Source organism: Gavialis gangeticus, unplaced genomic scaffold (genome assembly GCF_001723915.1).
Source record: "Gavialis gangeticus isolate Ggan-Ray unplaced genomic scaffold, GavGan_comp1, whole genome shotgun sequence".
In the NCBI taxonomy this organism is placed as follows: domain Eukaryota; kingdom Metazoa; phylum Chordata; order Crocodylia; family Gavialidae; genus Gavialis; species Gavialis gangeticus.
Window position 1 is genome coordinate 82,264,739 of NW_017729031.1, and position 14,447 is coordinate 82,279,185.

A 14,447-nucleotide genomic window follows, 5' to 3' on the forward strand; every position below is an offset into this window, starting at 1 on the left:
GGGAGAGGGGCCAGCCCCAGCAGGGGTCAGGGCCTCGGGGGGGCTGGTGGGTGGAGGGGCTGGCCCCAGCGGGGGGCTGGGCAAGTGGGAGGGGCTGTTGGGGGTCCTCCCCATGGTCCCCTTCTCCAGCCCCCCAATCCCTTACTCACCAGCACCAGGGCGAGGACCAGCCATAGAGATGCTGTGGCAGCCAGAGTGTCTCCATGGAGGACCCAGCCTCCGGTTGCCTCAGGGCACAGTCCCTGCTTTTTTAAACTTAGATTTTTTTAGACCCCTGGATAAGTTTGCAGCACGGGGAACATTTTTTCATTCCTGCACGTGCTTGTTGCCCCGCCTCAAAGGGGTTTGAGGTGGGGCAGCAGGCACATGTGCGCTCGTCTGGACACGCCCTATGATGCTTTGTAGAGATACCCAAGCTAGTGCTAAACAAGCTAGCCAGAGCTTGAAGTAATTTGTTTGTCTTAGCAGGATAGCTTAGCCCACACAGTGCCCTATTCAAATCCATGTTCCATACCACTGCAGACTGCTCTGATATTCAAGCTAGTTCTAAAGACGCTCGTGCAGTACCTCCAAACCATCATGCAACGTGTAGTGTAGACATAGTCTCAGAACATTAGACAGCATCTTTCCATTTCCAAATATGTTTAACTGATACCTTTTCAATGATGGACTTTCCACAGACCTTTAACCTGTTCTATTTCTATAGACTGTCTGCACATTGCTTATAAATTTTAAAGAAAAATTACATTTTTTTCAAATACACTTTCTGTCTTAAAAAAACTATTTAAAATAATATTGAAATCAGAACAACCTATATTGTGATCTAAACTTCCTATAATCTATCAAAATTATGTATATGAAGTAAAATAATAATATAAATCAGTATATGTTTGCTGCCAAAGTTTTAAGGGAAGTTGATCCATAGATCTAACAGAAGTCTGGCTAAGCATCTAAAACAAGAATATACTGATATTCTAAATCAGATTTTGATATCAGAAGTCTTTACCAACTGCAGAGGGAATATTTTCTTGGATGCAGTTAACTCAGAATCTTCAGTTCAATACTTGGTTCATTCAAAACTGAGAAGCCAACTGATAATTAAAAAATATCAGGAAAGCTTATTTATTCATGAGACCAAATAGTGCGAGAATGAGATCTACTAATTCTAAAATCCTGAAGGGTATAGTAATCAGAAATTTCTATTCAGTTCAGTTCATTAATTATAGATAATACTTTACTTGTTTAAAGAAAATCCATTTTCTGTGGAAAACATGTTTAGACAAACAGATATAAGATATATTCCTGTTTTCAAAAAGAAAAGTATAAAGACTATGTTCTGTAGCAAGTTGAGAAGGGTTCATAGTTACCAACCAAGGACTGATCTTTCTTTAGGAAAATAAGTCGCTAAAAAGCATAAATACAAAACAAGATTAAAATTGCATATGTAATTCAAGATTTGTTTGCTGGTTTAACACATGGTTAAAATAGGAAATTTAAATTACTCTTCTTTCATTCAAAGTCCCCCATGTGTATTTTGATAACATTTTAAAGCTATTGTTTATTTTTTTCCATATTTACCTTATAGCCTAAAATGAAGTATGACTGTCAGCTTAAAATAGTTCTGTATGTCCATTCATCTTCTAATGAGAAAAAAAATGTGATAAAAGGTTGATTGTATCACAATTGTAATATCTTAACATGGTTTATAAGCCTGGCAATGGCATGCTCACATTTTACTTTTTTTTACAACTTGGTTTCAGGATTAACCCTAGGAGCTGCTTGTAGCCTTGCACTAGTGAAAGACATCTTGACAAATGCAGTCTCAGACTTGGCTCAGGAAAAGGCAAAGATCTTCCAGGCTCTCTTGTATCAGTTAAAATCTCTGGGAGGACAGCAGATCAGGAATGTTGCTGTATGTTGTCTGCTATTTGCAATAACAAGTGTGTACTATTCAGTAGCACAACTAAGGGTTGGCAAGAGGGGTACCAGGCCCAGGCACCAAAATTGTCCCCTGCCCCTGTGGAGTCCATGCCTTGGCCACAAGAGCAGCCCTGCAACATTGCTCATACAGCAGCCAGTGCACAGACAGGGCTGGAGCAGGCAGAACATGCAGCAGCAGCAGCCAGGGGCTATTTTAGTGTTCCTGCCATGGGCTCCTAGCACCCCCATCCCCCTCCACTGCTCCACTCTTGGAACTGCATGTGACCCACCTCCATTCTCATAGCTGCCCTGCCCCAGCTGCACAATTTGCCCAGGGTGCCAACCCTGCTTGTTAAGCCACTGGTAATATTTGCTGTAACAAATTAAACTAGGAAATTCTCTGCCTTCACATGAAGTGCATATTCATTTTAAATATGCATTTCAGCTTGTGAAAATTTCATTTTGGTTTATTCTTATTCTCATTATTACTATTATTATTTTAGCTGTGACGTGTTAGCAAGTGCTGATTTGATACTCTTTTTAAAATGTACATTCACAGTATATACTTACATAAACGTAATTGTTTGTGAGAAAAAGACATGAATATCTTTGGGTTTTTTTAGTCTTTAGGTGGAAACATTATAAGCAGAAAATCAACATCTGACTTGAATCCCGTTCTAGCAGCTGGCAACTGTATCCTCAATCTGGCATCAAAAGGTAAGATTCATGGTAACTGTCTCCATGTCTCCAAGAGTTGCAGGAAGTCTTGTAAGGAACAAAATTACAATCAATGATTGTTGTTTAGGAAACCTACTTCCTGGCTGCACACAAGACCACATTTGTCAGGAAGGGATGTGGAAGATGAGAACATACATGGCGACCAGCCTAGTCACCTGTATGTATAAGGCCAGGGATTTATTAAAAGCACCTTCAAAATCTTATGATTCAGGCAGTTGTACACATGACTCTTCTATTTTAATTCTGAGACAAGGTTGAGTAGACTAAATGAGTGCTTTATGCTGGAAGGGCAAGCTGTCTTTCTTAGATGGATCATCTGTATTTTGGCCTTGATCAGAATTCTTTCTTGCCTTACATATTTGTCATCACCCTGTAGAACACATTCCCCACCTAATTGTTCCTCAGCTAGGATTTGCTGAACCAGTGAATGCATGTACAACTAATTGTACACTATTACTTTTAGCATTTTTCCTGCACACACAGGTTGAGAGAAAGTATTTCTCTCAGAATGCAGCTCCATTCTAACTATTGACAATGTAAAAATGGCATCTTCTTACTCAGCTGACATGCCTCTCACAGGTATTCACTCTCTTGAGTGCAAAGAAGGAGAGTTCATTGGTTTCCATTCCTGTTAAACCTACAGAGTTAACACAGTAAGGAGAGGAATGTATTCCTTTTTGCACATCATTCACAGACCTATTTACCAGATGCCAATCAGTGATACCTTGGCAAACTCATGGAAGAAAGGGGAGCTGCACAGCTATTATTGGACCACAGGATTTTTCATGCTGGTAACGGCTGCCAAGAAAGAATGAACTCGGCTAGACTTCTGGAATTCAGGGCAAGTTCTTAGTTTGCAGCAAGGGAGTCTTTTAATATGTACACTGAGCATATTCACTGTGGACTTGTTGAGACTATAAATCAAGCCCACTGGCCATTTTCCGTATTTTTTTTCTTTTTTTACAAGATTCGTTTTCAGAACCACTCAGTAAGATGGGATCTTCATTGTTTTCTTTACTAAATATTTGCAGTTTATATTTCTACCTTTCCAAAGGGCTCTTCCCCTGATGTTAAAAAGGGCTCTTCCCTTTTATAATGGAATGGATAGTTTACAGTGCCATTCTTGAATATGGTATTTGGAAAGTAATCTCCTTAATATGGCAGTCATTGCTGAAATGTTACTTGTATCATCCAAGTTTACTTTGGATTATGAGGGAGTGTTTCAAATTATGGTTTAAGTAAAAGCAATACCAAAGGCCCCTTGGTTATAAAAGGTCTGGGAGCTGACTGAGGCCCATGAGTGCTATAACAATATAAATATTGAATAGTAAATTAAAATCAATTCCTTTAATTCTGTCTTTTATCTAGCATATGCAAAAACAAAAGATGCCACAGTTTGGTAAAAAGCCCTCATATTACTAATATACTATATAGAAATCCCAGAAAAAAACTCTCATTAATACCTCTTTATTTTGGCAGAAAATACTTTTGCTGCAAGAGATTATTTATTTCAGAGAACTTTCCCAGCAAAGAATTCTTTTCCCAATGAAAGTTGTTTATCTACGAGGAGGGAACTCTGGTATAGGTCTTCTGACATAATTGTACCAACAAGCCCTTTCTTGTATAGGCAAGGCTTATATATTCACAGTGTTTTGAGGCTAATAAATTCAGTTCAACTCCCCTTAGAGCTCTACTGCCCTCCCTCCCTTAGGCCCTTTAAAAATCTCAGATTTGACCTCATCAACTTACATTTTCAATACATTCCATTTCATTTCTATTCTCAGCACAATTCAATCCACAGAAAAAGGAAAAAAAATACAAATTCTTCCTTTGCAGAAGTAACTGCAAACATGGAGAGATAACATGTATATAAAGATCCTGCTCCTGAGGAAGCATTATGTGAACTTTTAAGTAATCCTTTTTCCCCAAGGGTTATAAGTTGTTTCTTCTCAGATGCATTCATTTTATTTATGTAAACTTTATTTGTGTTATTCCCAGTGTCCAAAATTGTTATTTCTGATTTCTCCAACAGATCAAAGACGGCAGATCCCTGTAAGTGACATCTTTGCAGGTGGAGTTAGTAACAATACCCTTAAACCAGAAGAGGTCTTAGTCTCAGTCTATATCCCTCATTCCAGGAGGGTAGGTGTTGTTGTGATGTTTGGCTTTCTTTTTTAAGAATAGTTGAACCATAATTGTATGTCATTAAAGTAGGAATACATGAAAGACATCATTTGTGATTAAAATAAAAAACCTTAGCATCTGCAGCCAGAAATACTGGCACTGGACATTGCCAATCTGGTTCAGTTGCCACATTTAGAGCTGAAAAACAGAGTGAATAAAATGCTGATGTAATAGTTCTACTCTTGCTGTGAAAACTGATGAGGTCAATGGTATTTTCTTGGGGGCAGCAGAACAGTGAAGCATGCTGGAGGACACTGCTGTACTCTCTTTCCCAGAACCCTGTCTTCTTGTGGTAGTGCTAGAGATCCACTCATTAGGCAGTTGAGGTAGCTGCTGTCTCTTGAAGATTGTGCTTAAATAGGAACTACAACAGGGGTGATCAACCTCTGGCCTATGGGCCAAAGGCAACCCATGGAGCTATGGGTATCAGGCCTGTGGAGCTCCTCATGGATTGGGAAATTTGGCAGTAGGGGGAGCAGTGGCAGTAAATATGGCCACCTTCCCCCACTGTGAAATTCCCAAACCCTGAGCCCTGTGTAGCATGTTGGGGCCAGGTCACATCCTCTCCCTCAACCCCCACAGCTGGATAAATCTGGGCCACATCCCTCCCCCTCAGGCTGCGTGTGGCTGGGCCATGGCCCCTTTCCCCTGTGGTGCTGCCCTGGGGCCAGTCCCCTTTCCCCCATGGGCTTGGGTTGGGGCTGGGCAATGCCCCTTTCCTACAACTGTCCCATGCCAGATTGGGACCATCAGCCAGATCTGACCCATAGATGGCCTGGGCATTGCCCAATTTGGCCCTCCAGACAAAAAGGTTGAGCACCAGTGAGCTACAGGATTGGACTAGTGAGAAATACATCTATGAGTATCATTGTACCCTATAGTGCACTTTGGTTGGTTCTGTTACAGTAGCAATAAATGTGATGATGCTTTGGAGCAGACAGGGCTATCCAGCTTCTGGGTGGCTGAGGTCCTCACAATGTGTGGGCTGCATGGCATGGGACTGTACACCACATGGGCCACTGGAAATCCCCACTGTGCATAGCCCCCACCACCACACTGCTGTGCCACTGCACGGGCAGATTTTGAGGCTCCTGACTTTTGGTCCCCATCTAAATGCAGGGCTGCTTTCCCCTGTACAGACTCTCCTACTGCATACCTTATGCTTGGGAGTAGGTACTAGGCCAGCTAAGTTGTGCAAATGATGGTAGCAAAGACCAGGACTGCTGGCAGGACAGAAGTGAAGAGCGAATTCCTGAAAGGTCAGAGGAAAGGGGTGAATGTGTTTAAATGTTTTTGGAGGAAATAAAATTATGTTGTGGTATTTGTTACCTTAGTTCATGCAGCTGCCACAATAGTTTTTCATTTCAGGATGTTACATTTCAAGATTGTTGATTTTTCTCAGGGGCAGTTTGTATCTGCATTCCGACAAGCTCAGCGTCGGGAAAACTGTCTCCCAATTGTTAATGCTGGGATGAGAGTACTTTTTGCAGAAGGCACAGACTTAATTCTGGATTTCAGTATTTTCTATGGAGGCATTGGATCTACCACGGTTTGTGCAAAACAAACCTGCCAAGCACTCATCGGAAGGTACTGTATGAATTCCTGTTGACTGTGTATGTCTTCTCTGAATAATTCCCCCCCAATGGATTTTACATGCCTGTATCGTGCCATTTACAGTCTATTAAATGGATCCAGATCAATCCTGATCATCGAGTCATCTATCCATTATCAAATGGCACGTTTAATATTACCATATTTTAAATATTTAAAGGTTTTGGGTGAATGTGAATGTCTTCCACAGGATGGTTACAACTGCTGAATTACCACCACCACATTTCAGTTGTCACCCAGCCCTGACCAGGAGAGACTGCTGCTAATTCCATATACGTAGGAAGAACTACCAGTCAACATTTGAAAATAACTGCCTGAGTTTCCTTCATGTACCTCCTTATACCATCTATTCAGTCACTAGTGGAGATATCCAAAGAGTTGCTAATGAATTAGTGCCAATTTTAAGAGTGGGACATTCTCAAGTGGATGCTATGGAGGGCTTCATTATGGCACTACAAGAAGAGACTGAGAGGAGATGGCTTATGACTCCTCTGATTGGTGGCTGCAGTTAACTCAAAAGCTCCAACTGTCCAGGGTGGGTTTGGGGGGAGAGGTGGGGGAGGGAGAGAAGTGTTACTTAAGTACTTCACGGGTATAGGTACTTAAAGTGGGATAATGGACTTTTATGTTTGTAAGATCCCAGAACAAAAGGCGGTCCCAGGAGAAATTGGACAAATGAGAAATAAGATGAATGTTTCTAGCCAACCAAGCAGTAGTTTAGCACCTAGGTAGATGTTATCATGCTGCCTTTCTCTCTATGCATTGCAGTGGGGGAAAGACAGATTCCAAGCTTTTGCTTGGGATATTTTCCTGTGTGGAAGGATGGAATGGGCCAAACAGGAGGAAACAACTTAACCACTAAAAAAAGGGTTTATTTCAGCTTGAACCTCTTCATATTTCAGAGCCTGCAAATCCATGGGAACCCTTTCTTCTGCACAGCATTCAAACCTGTTTTGACCCTGCACTAATAAGATTCTCATTGCCAAATTACTTGATGCGATTTAATTGTCAGCTCACCATTTATGCAACCATTTGGGTCTTGTAATTTGGAGGATTGTGGCTTTTATAATCCAACAGCTCTGTGAGCTAGAGTGGGGTGGGATTGGAATGGGGTTTTAAATTCCATACTAATTTAGATCTGTATTCAACTTCTTACCCTAATCACAGTGAAAATAATGTCTAATGTAAAGCTCTTTAAAGTCAATGGGAGACTTTGCTTTTGTTAAATGAGCTTTGGATCCTTAGTATGCTTGTCTAGTGTAGAAAAATGTAGGCATTGGTCTGGATGGTCTTCTGGATTTGTGGGGAGTGCTCTACATGTTATCAGTTCCCTTTATGTACAGAGTGCTGAAGCATGTACCTTGGTCCATAACTGTTCGGCTAAGTCTTACACATGCTTGCTGAATTGGGTCCTAAAATTGGTCATTTCTAGAACTATTTCATGCTCCTCTGCATTGCAACAACAACCAGCAATAGCTGCCTTATTGTTAAAACATGCAAACAAAGAAAATCAAATCTTCAAGAGCCTGTGCTTATATAATTTATGTTTACCTCCAATTTATCCAAGACATAAAGCTAAAGATAAATGACCCCAAAATATAAAATAATAAAAATATCCTTAGTTGAGAGAAGGATGCCTGATTTCTTCGAGCAAAGCTTTAACCTTTAATGCATCTCTTTGTATTCGGCCCTGATTTTGTTCGGCAGTTTTATTAAGCTGGTCACTGTTAATATTATTGCTGTTGCATATCAAGCTTTGCTCAAGAAAAGCAGTTAGTTGGTTTTCAGATGTGCTTAACAGAGTTAGGAGGAGAAGTCTGATGTCAGGCTATGGACATGTGTTACACGTCTAGGTGGAGAAATGCTGCTGTCCCGCTAGTAACTGCAAATGCACAGGCATTCATGTGGTTCCTCACAGAGGGAACATGGTGAATCCACAAGAAAATCTTCCACATTTGATGAGGAAGATTTTGCTTGTGCAAAAGTGTCTCATACCATAATATGGCTTCCTTCCATTTTCCAGACCAGGATCCCAATAGTCTGGGGATGACACAGAGGGCGCTTTTCCGAGGCTGGCACTCAGCCCTGGTTTGCCCACAGGGGTGAGATGTCAACTACAGACTGGAACACCTGTACCCTCCTCTTCTTGCCAGGATTTCCAGTGCTGCACTTTTTCCCAGAAATGAACACCTGTCCATACCCTTAGTCTTATACATGCCTCTTTATCTGTCCATTTTTCCAGAACCTTGATCACTTTTCTTATTTTATAATGAACCCCACTCTAGTTGTGCAGTAGCCTTTCAGAGGCAGGGTGACCACTATCATACACTTCAGATGTTGAAAAATTGTACTTCCAAATTGTGTCCTGTTAGACCATTTGACCATTTAACATGTGGGCAGTTGAAGTTCCCATTATTGTTGTCAGATTTTACTGTCTCTTGGATCTCTCTCAAAATTATTCCCTCTGGTTTTTTTTCTTGTTCTGACAGATACTAGTAAAGCTCTATAAGTATTTAGACAGCTTGGGATTTAATTCCCTCAATAGTTGATGTGTGGGACACTCCAAAAGAACAGGATTTTTAGAAAATACTGAGCATATAACCTTTGATGATTGAATCTTTTGAAAGCATCTCCAGTTGGCATCTAAAATCACTAATTTCTGAAAGTTCAATGCATTATCTAGTGTACAGTGATGCTCTACAACAGTATTTAAATGTATTTTTTAATAATAAGAAAAAAGCTGACTGGTTTTTTTTACCAGTTCTATTGTCTTTATTGAAATTAGTCATGTGAGTAATGTTAGTAGGATATTAAAAGTAGGGGTGCACTGATAAAGATTTTTGAGCCTATATCGATGGCCTATTATTAACCAGCCGTATTAGCTGATACTGATCTGATTGCTGATATGCAGCCCAGCAGCTTGGAGAGCAGCTTTCAGCTTGCAAGCCTGTTAGGGGGAAGTGTGGGGGAGGGAAGGGGCATGGGAGGGCAGATTGAGGCCCCCACCATGATGAAGGGAGTGGGCCTGGGACGGGGATGGGCCAGGCACTGCCCAGCCAGGGTGGGTTGCGGGGTGGAGCTATAAGCAGCTCGTCCAGGGGGTATAGGGAGGGGGGGCATGGCTTCCACCATTGCATGCACCCCTAGGGGTAGCTTGGGGGGTATGTGCCCCCCAGATCTGAGCATGGGGCAAGGGTAGGCTGCACCAGGCTCTTTCTGGTGGTGGGGCTGAGCTGGGGCTGTGGGCAGTGGCAGCACTGGGAGTGGGGGCTGCGGCAAATTCTGGGGTGACTGTAACCCCCCCCATAACTCCCCCTTCCAGTGCTGCCCCTACCCAGCCCGAGCACAGCCCCAACCCAACCCCCCCACCAGGAAGAGTCCAGCACTGCCCCCAGCCCACAGCAGCAGCCCGCCCTTGCCCCACACACAGATCTGGGGGGCACATTCCCCCCATGCCTCCCCCTGGGGGGTGATCACAGCAGTGGGAGCCACTCCCCCACCATGCTCCCATGTGAGCTGCTCGTAGCTCTGTCCCATGCCCCATCTGGGCAGCCCCAGCCCCACTCCCTCCGTCACTGTGGGGGCCTTGATCTCAGCCCCAAGCCCCTTTTCTCCCCACCCCTTCCCCCCAAAAGACTTACCAGCCGGATGGTGCTCTCCACTTTGCTGGGCTGCACTCCTGGCCACATTCATGCTGCAGCTGCACACATGCACACAGCATTTATCAGTGACATTATTGACTACGTCAGCCAAAAAAGTGGATTGCCAAAAAAGGAAAACTGACATTAATCGGTACTGATACAATATGGACTAATATACTGATGCACCTCTAATTGAAAGCCTTGGGGCCAGTCCTGCTCCCACTGAAATCAAAGCTCCCAGTGAAGTCAATGTGGGCAGGGTTGTACAGAGTAGTTCAAAGGATTTTGGATGATTTCTATTTAGTTCTTCTAACTTGCAGTTGACAAATTTATCTTTTATTATTCATTGTTCCAGGCATTGGAATGAGCAGATGCTGGATGAAGCTTGCAGAATGGTTCTTAAAGAAGTTTCTCTCCCAGACTCAGCCCCAGGTGGAAAGGTGGAATACAGAAGAACTTTGATTGTCAGTTTCCTTTTCAAATTCTACGTGGAAGTGTTGCAGTCATTGAAGAGGATGGTAACTTAATTCCTAGTGTTGGTTTTCATGGCATCAGTGATAAAATCTTGGCTAATGTTTGTCCTTCTAATTTATATACCACACTGACCATAATCCCTAAAGCAGTGGTTCTCAATCCTTTTACATTCAAGGGACCCCCTCGATAACTTTTCTGATTTTAGGAGCATCCTGGTTGAGAACCATTGTTGTACTGTCTCAGTTAGTTTATGACCATTTTGTACATACTTGATCTTGTATCATTGTGGTCCCTAAACTTAAATGTCTCTTCTCCTTCTCTGATATTCACACTCCAAATATATTTATACAAAGAAATCATATCCCTATAATATGACTCACCTGACAAAAACCTGAAACTTTTTTTTTTACCAGATGCTGCTACCGCTGCAGCTGGGTCAAACTGTCCTGTTCCTCTGTTTCAAAATGGCATGTTTGGAGCCTGGAAGTAGCTAGGCAGGAGTGAGCACCACTGCCTACATTAGATTTACCTAGTTTGGCTTATTACATGCAAACTGATTTAAGAGCTAATTTGTGAAATCGGTTAGATCCTGTTGGTGAGCTGTAGAGAGAATTGCATTCAGATTTTCTCCTTTCCAATCAAAATGAATGGGATGATGCCTAAAGCTAATGAGGGAAGCACAAATGCTCCAGAAGTGCCCTATACACACAACTTTAAATCACCTCACACAGTTAAAAAGAACATAAAGAAAAGGTTGCAGTCTCTGACTGGACACCTACAAACCCAGTTTGCAGTTCGAGAGGCAGTATTATTACTCAGTCTTCTTGCTCATTACCACAGGCAGCAAAAATTCTGAGCCAGGTTTGTTCATCTCTCAAAATAAAGCTGGCCTCTTTCCATTGCTTTCTTTCTAACTGGTCTCCTGAGGTCCTTGTACTGTTTTAATACGGTTTTTAAATAAGATTTTATGAATGCTTAAAACTCTTTACTGCATTTTCATGCTTCATTTCTAATTTAGTGGGAAACTTAAAGGAATTATTGTAATACTAAGGTTGAAACTAATTGGTTTGTTTTTTAACAAAAATGTTTGTTACATAGAAGTGTGACTTTTAACATTACTATAATGCCTCGCTTTCAGGACCTGCATCAATGGCCTGAGATACCAGAGAAATATGGGAGTGTCCTGCAAGAGTTCTCAACCAAAATGCCCCAGAGTATACAAATGTACCAGGTCAGCAACTTTATTCTAAACTTATATGCATTTCAAAAGAAAATGGTTAAAAAATTAGGGTTTGCAAAGAGTCCAAAGCTATGAGGGTCAGATACAGATATTAAAAAAAAAATCAAGGCTGCAGTTGTTATTTTAGAATTAGTAAATGACAGGTACCTGATTGATACAGTGGAAATAATCAAGAACATTCAAGGACAGTTCAGCAATAGAGGGCAGAAGAGTCCTTTTTTCTATCCTTGCCCTTGTATAGATAAGAAGGGTGGCTAGAATTGGTCAGGAATCAGTTTCCTCCCTTTGCAAGAAATTTTGAGAAAAATTCTTGTTGCTACAAATGAGACAGACAATCATTCCCAAATGTTTGCAGATCATGAATCTTAAAGTGGTCAATTATAAATCAGTTTTTACTTGATTTCTTTCAAACTCTTATTAGATATTAACTTGAAATTTAAACTTGTTTCCAACAAACAAATTGAACTTTTCATTTAAGCATTTTGAAATAGGCCATTTAAATAATCTCAGGTCTTTTTCAATTTGTTTTCAAAATGGAGAAATCCACTGAAATTGACTCTTTGCTATGAAAAACTCAGCTTTGACAAATCAGCATTATCTAATGAGAAATTGATTTAAAAAAATCCTGAGCAACTGCTGATTATGATATAGCCTAGGACTATATCCTAACACAGAAGAAATGGGAAATAATGGAAATTTGATAACATTTCTATTGAAATATTTTGTGCTGTAATCTTATACTAATATTTGTTGAGTTTGATCAAAGACATAAGAGTGGGAGAGACATTTGGAAGCCTGTGTAATTGGTGGGAAGAGATGCTGAAATTTAAAATGAGCTAGGGCAGTGGTGCTAAACCTTTTGGCCAGTGGGCCAGATGGGCAGTACCCAGGCCATCCATGGGTTAGATCCAGCTGAAAGTCCCAATCTGACATAGAGCAGTCATGGTAGAGCCCCATCTAGCTGCTCAGAGTGGGGTAGAGGGCATTCTGGCTCCAACTCCACTCCACCTTGGTGGCGGGGGGGAGGAGGGAGGGAGAGAGAGTGACCCAGCCCCAACCCAGCCTCATGGGGGGAAGGGGTCTCAACCCAGCCCTGCAGGGGGGAAAGGGGGCTTGAGCTGGTCCCAATCTGGCCCCACAAGGGAAAGGGGGTGTGACCCAGACCCATCCAGCCCAGAGGGAGGGGCATGGCTTAGCCTCATCCAGACATGGGGGTGGAGGGAATGGGCATGACCTAGCCCCAACTTGCTGTGTGGTGCTCGGCGTTTGGGAATTTGGCAGTAAGGGAGAGTGGCTGTATTTATTACCACCGTTATTCAGTCGCCAAATTTTCTAGTCCTTGGGGAGCCCCACAGGCTGGATACCTGTGGCTCTGCAGGTCACATTTGGCCCATGGGCCAGAAGTTGATCACCCCTTAGCTAGAGAATAAGTAAAGTAGAGAGATACAGGAAGGTGGATCCAGGTGGCAATAGCTGCAGGGAGATGGCTCTTATTTCAGTGGTGATGAAGGAACAGAAAGAACTCAGTGCTAATCTGTAAACTTGGAAGAGCACGAGAGAAGAAATGGGTGGGAGGAGTGCAGAGTGCATGGAGTTTCTATTGTGATGGTGGGCTACTGTTAGTAAATCTTAAATTAGTATATATACTTGTGAATTATAACAGGAGAGTTCGCTGGCATAACACAAATTTAATTGGCATTGTACCTTATTCTTGCTGGTTTAAGGTAAAGCAAAATTGGGTACAATAAATAGTATGCTACTTTAAGGTCAGTTTTCTATCAATAATGTAGAATGATGCCTCTTTGGTAAAAATGCAGTGGTGTGCAGAAGTGAGGAACAAATTTGAAAGTTAGGACAACAGTGCCTGGTTGAAGTAGGACTCTATAGCAGCAGAAAAATCCATTGTATTTTTCTATATATAAACAAATCCAGATCAGAGTCAGTATGTCATGAGTATTTCCATTACCACAACATGTTTGCAATAAGGAAAATCTTGAAGACTTACTTTTGCTTTAGACAGAACCAGTTTCCACAATACCTGCATAATTATATGGTGTAGGAAAAACCAGTCAGAACACCATGTCACAGAAGGAATAGCTTTCCTTTTGATAGCATTTCACAGAAAGCACAGAGCCCCACTTGTTATCTTAGTAATTCACAAGGTTCTAAAAGTTTATTTGTAGCTAATGATAAGATATTGGAAAATTTCAAGATCCTAGCAACATTTTTAGCTGTGTTGCAGAAAATATGATGAGTAGCTGTTCTTAAGCTGTACTTAGGTTCGTGTTAGGAACAATGAAGATTCCCATACTGGAGGGATTGGTGCGATACATCTTTTCCAGCACCCTGACAGTGGCCAGTTCCAGAAGCTTCTGAGCATGGTGCAATACATCTTCTAAAAGGAAGATAAGTGATAAATCACCCTCTAGGAAAGTAGGAGATTAAAGGTGGTGTAACAGGGGGCACACTCGGGGCCAGCTCTCATGCTGGCTCACCCACCTGTTTCTATAGGCGACCGCCCACCTCCTTGCCTGCCACGCCTTGGTGGTGTGTGTGTGTGTGCATGTATGTGTGTGTCTATCATAGAATCGATGAGTCGAAAGGGACCTAGACAGATCATCTAGTCCAACCCCCTGCCA

General features: G+C 41.9%; 1 protein-coding gene across 1 annotated transcript in view; it reads left to right on the forward strand.

The window, feature by feature from the left end:
- The window catches only part of LOC109301889 (aldehyde oxidase-like), a 71,010-nt gene that overhangs the window by 12,436 nt on the left and 44,127 nt on the right, over positions 1-14,447 (forward strand). The window contains exons 6-11 of the mRNA XM_019523190.1: positions 1,761-1,912; positions 2,544-2,637; positions 4,691-4,800; positions 6,245-6,429; positions 10,450-10,612; positions 11,707-11,799. Coding sequence (XP_019378735.1) covers positions 1,761-1,912; positions 2,544-2,637; positions 4,691-4,800; positions 6,245-6,429; positions 10,450-10,612; positions 11,707-11,799 — 797 coding nt within the window. The remainder of the gene's footprint in view (positions 1-1,760; positions 1,913-2,543; positions 2,638-4,690; positions 4,801-6,244; positions 6,430-10,449; positions 10,613-11,706; positions 11,800-14,447) is intronic.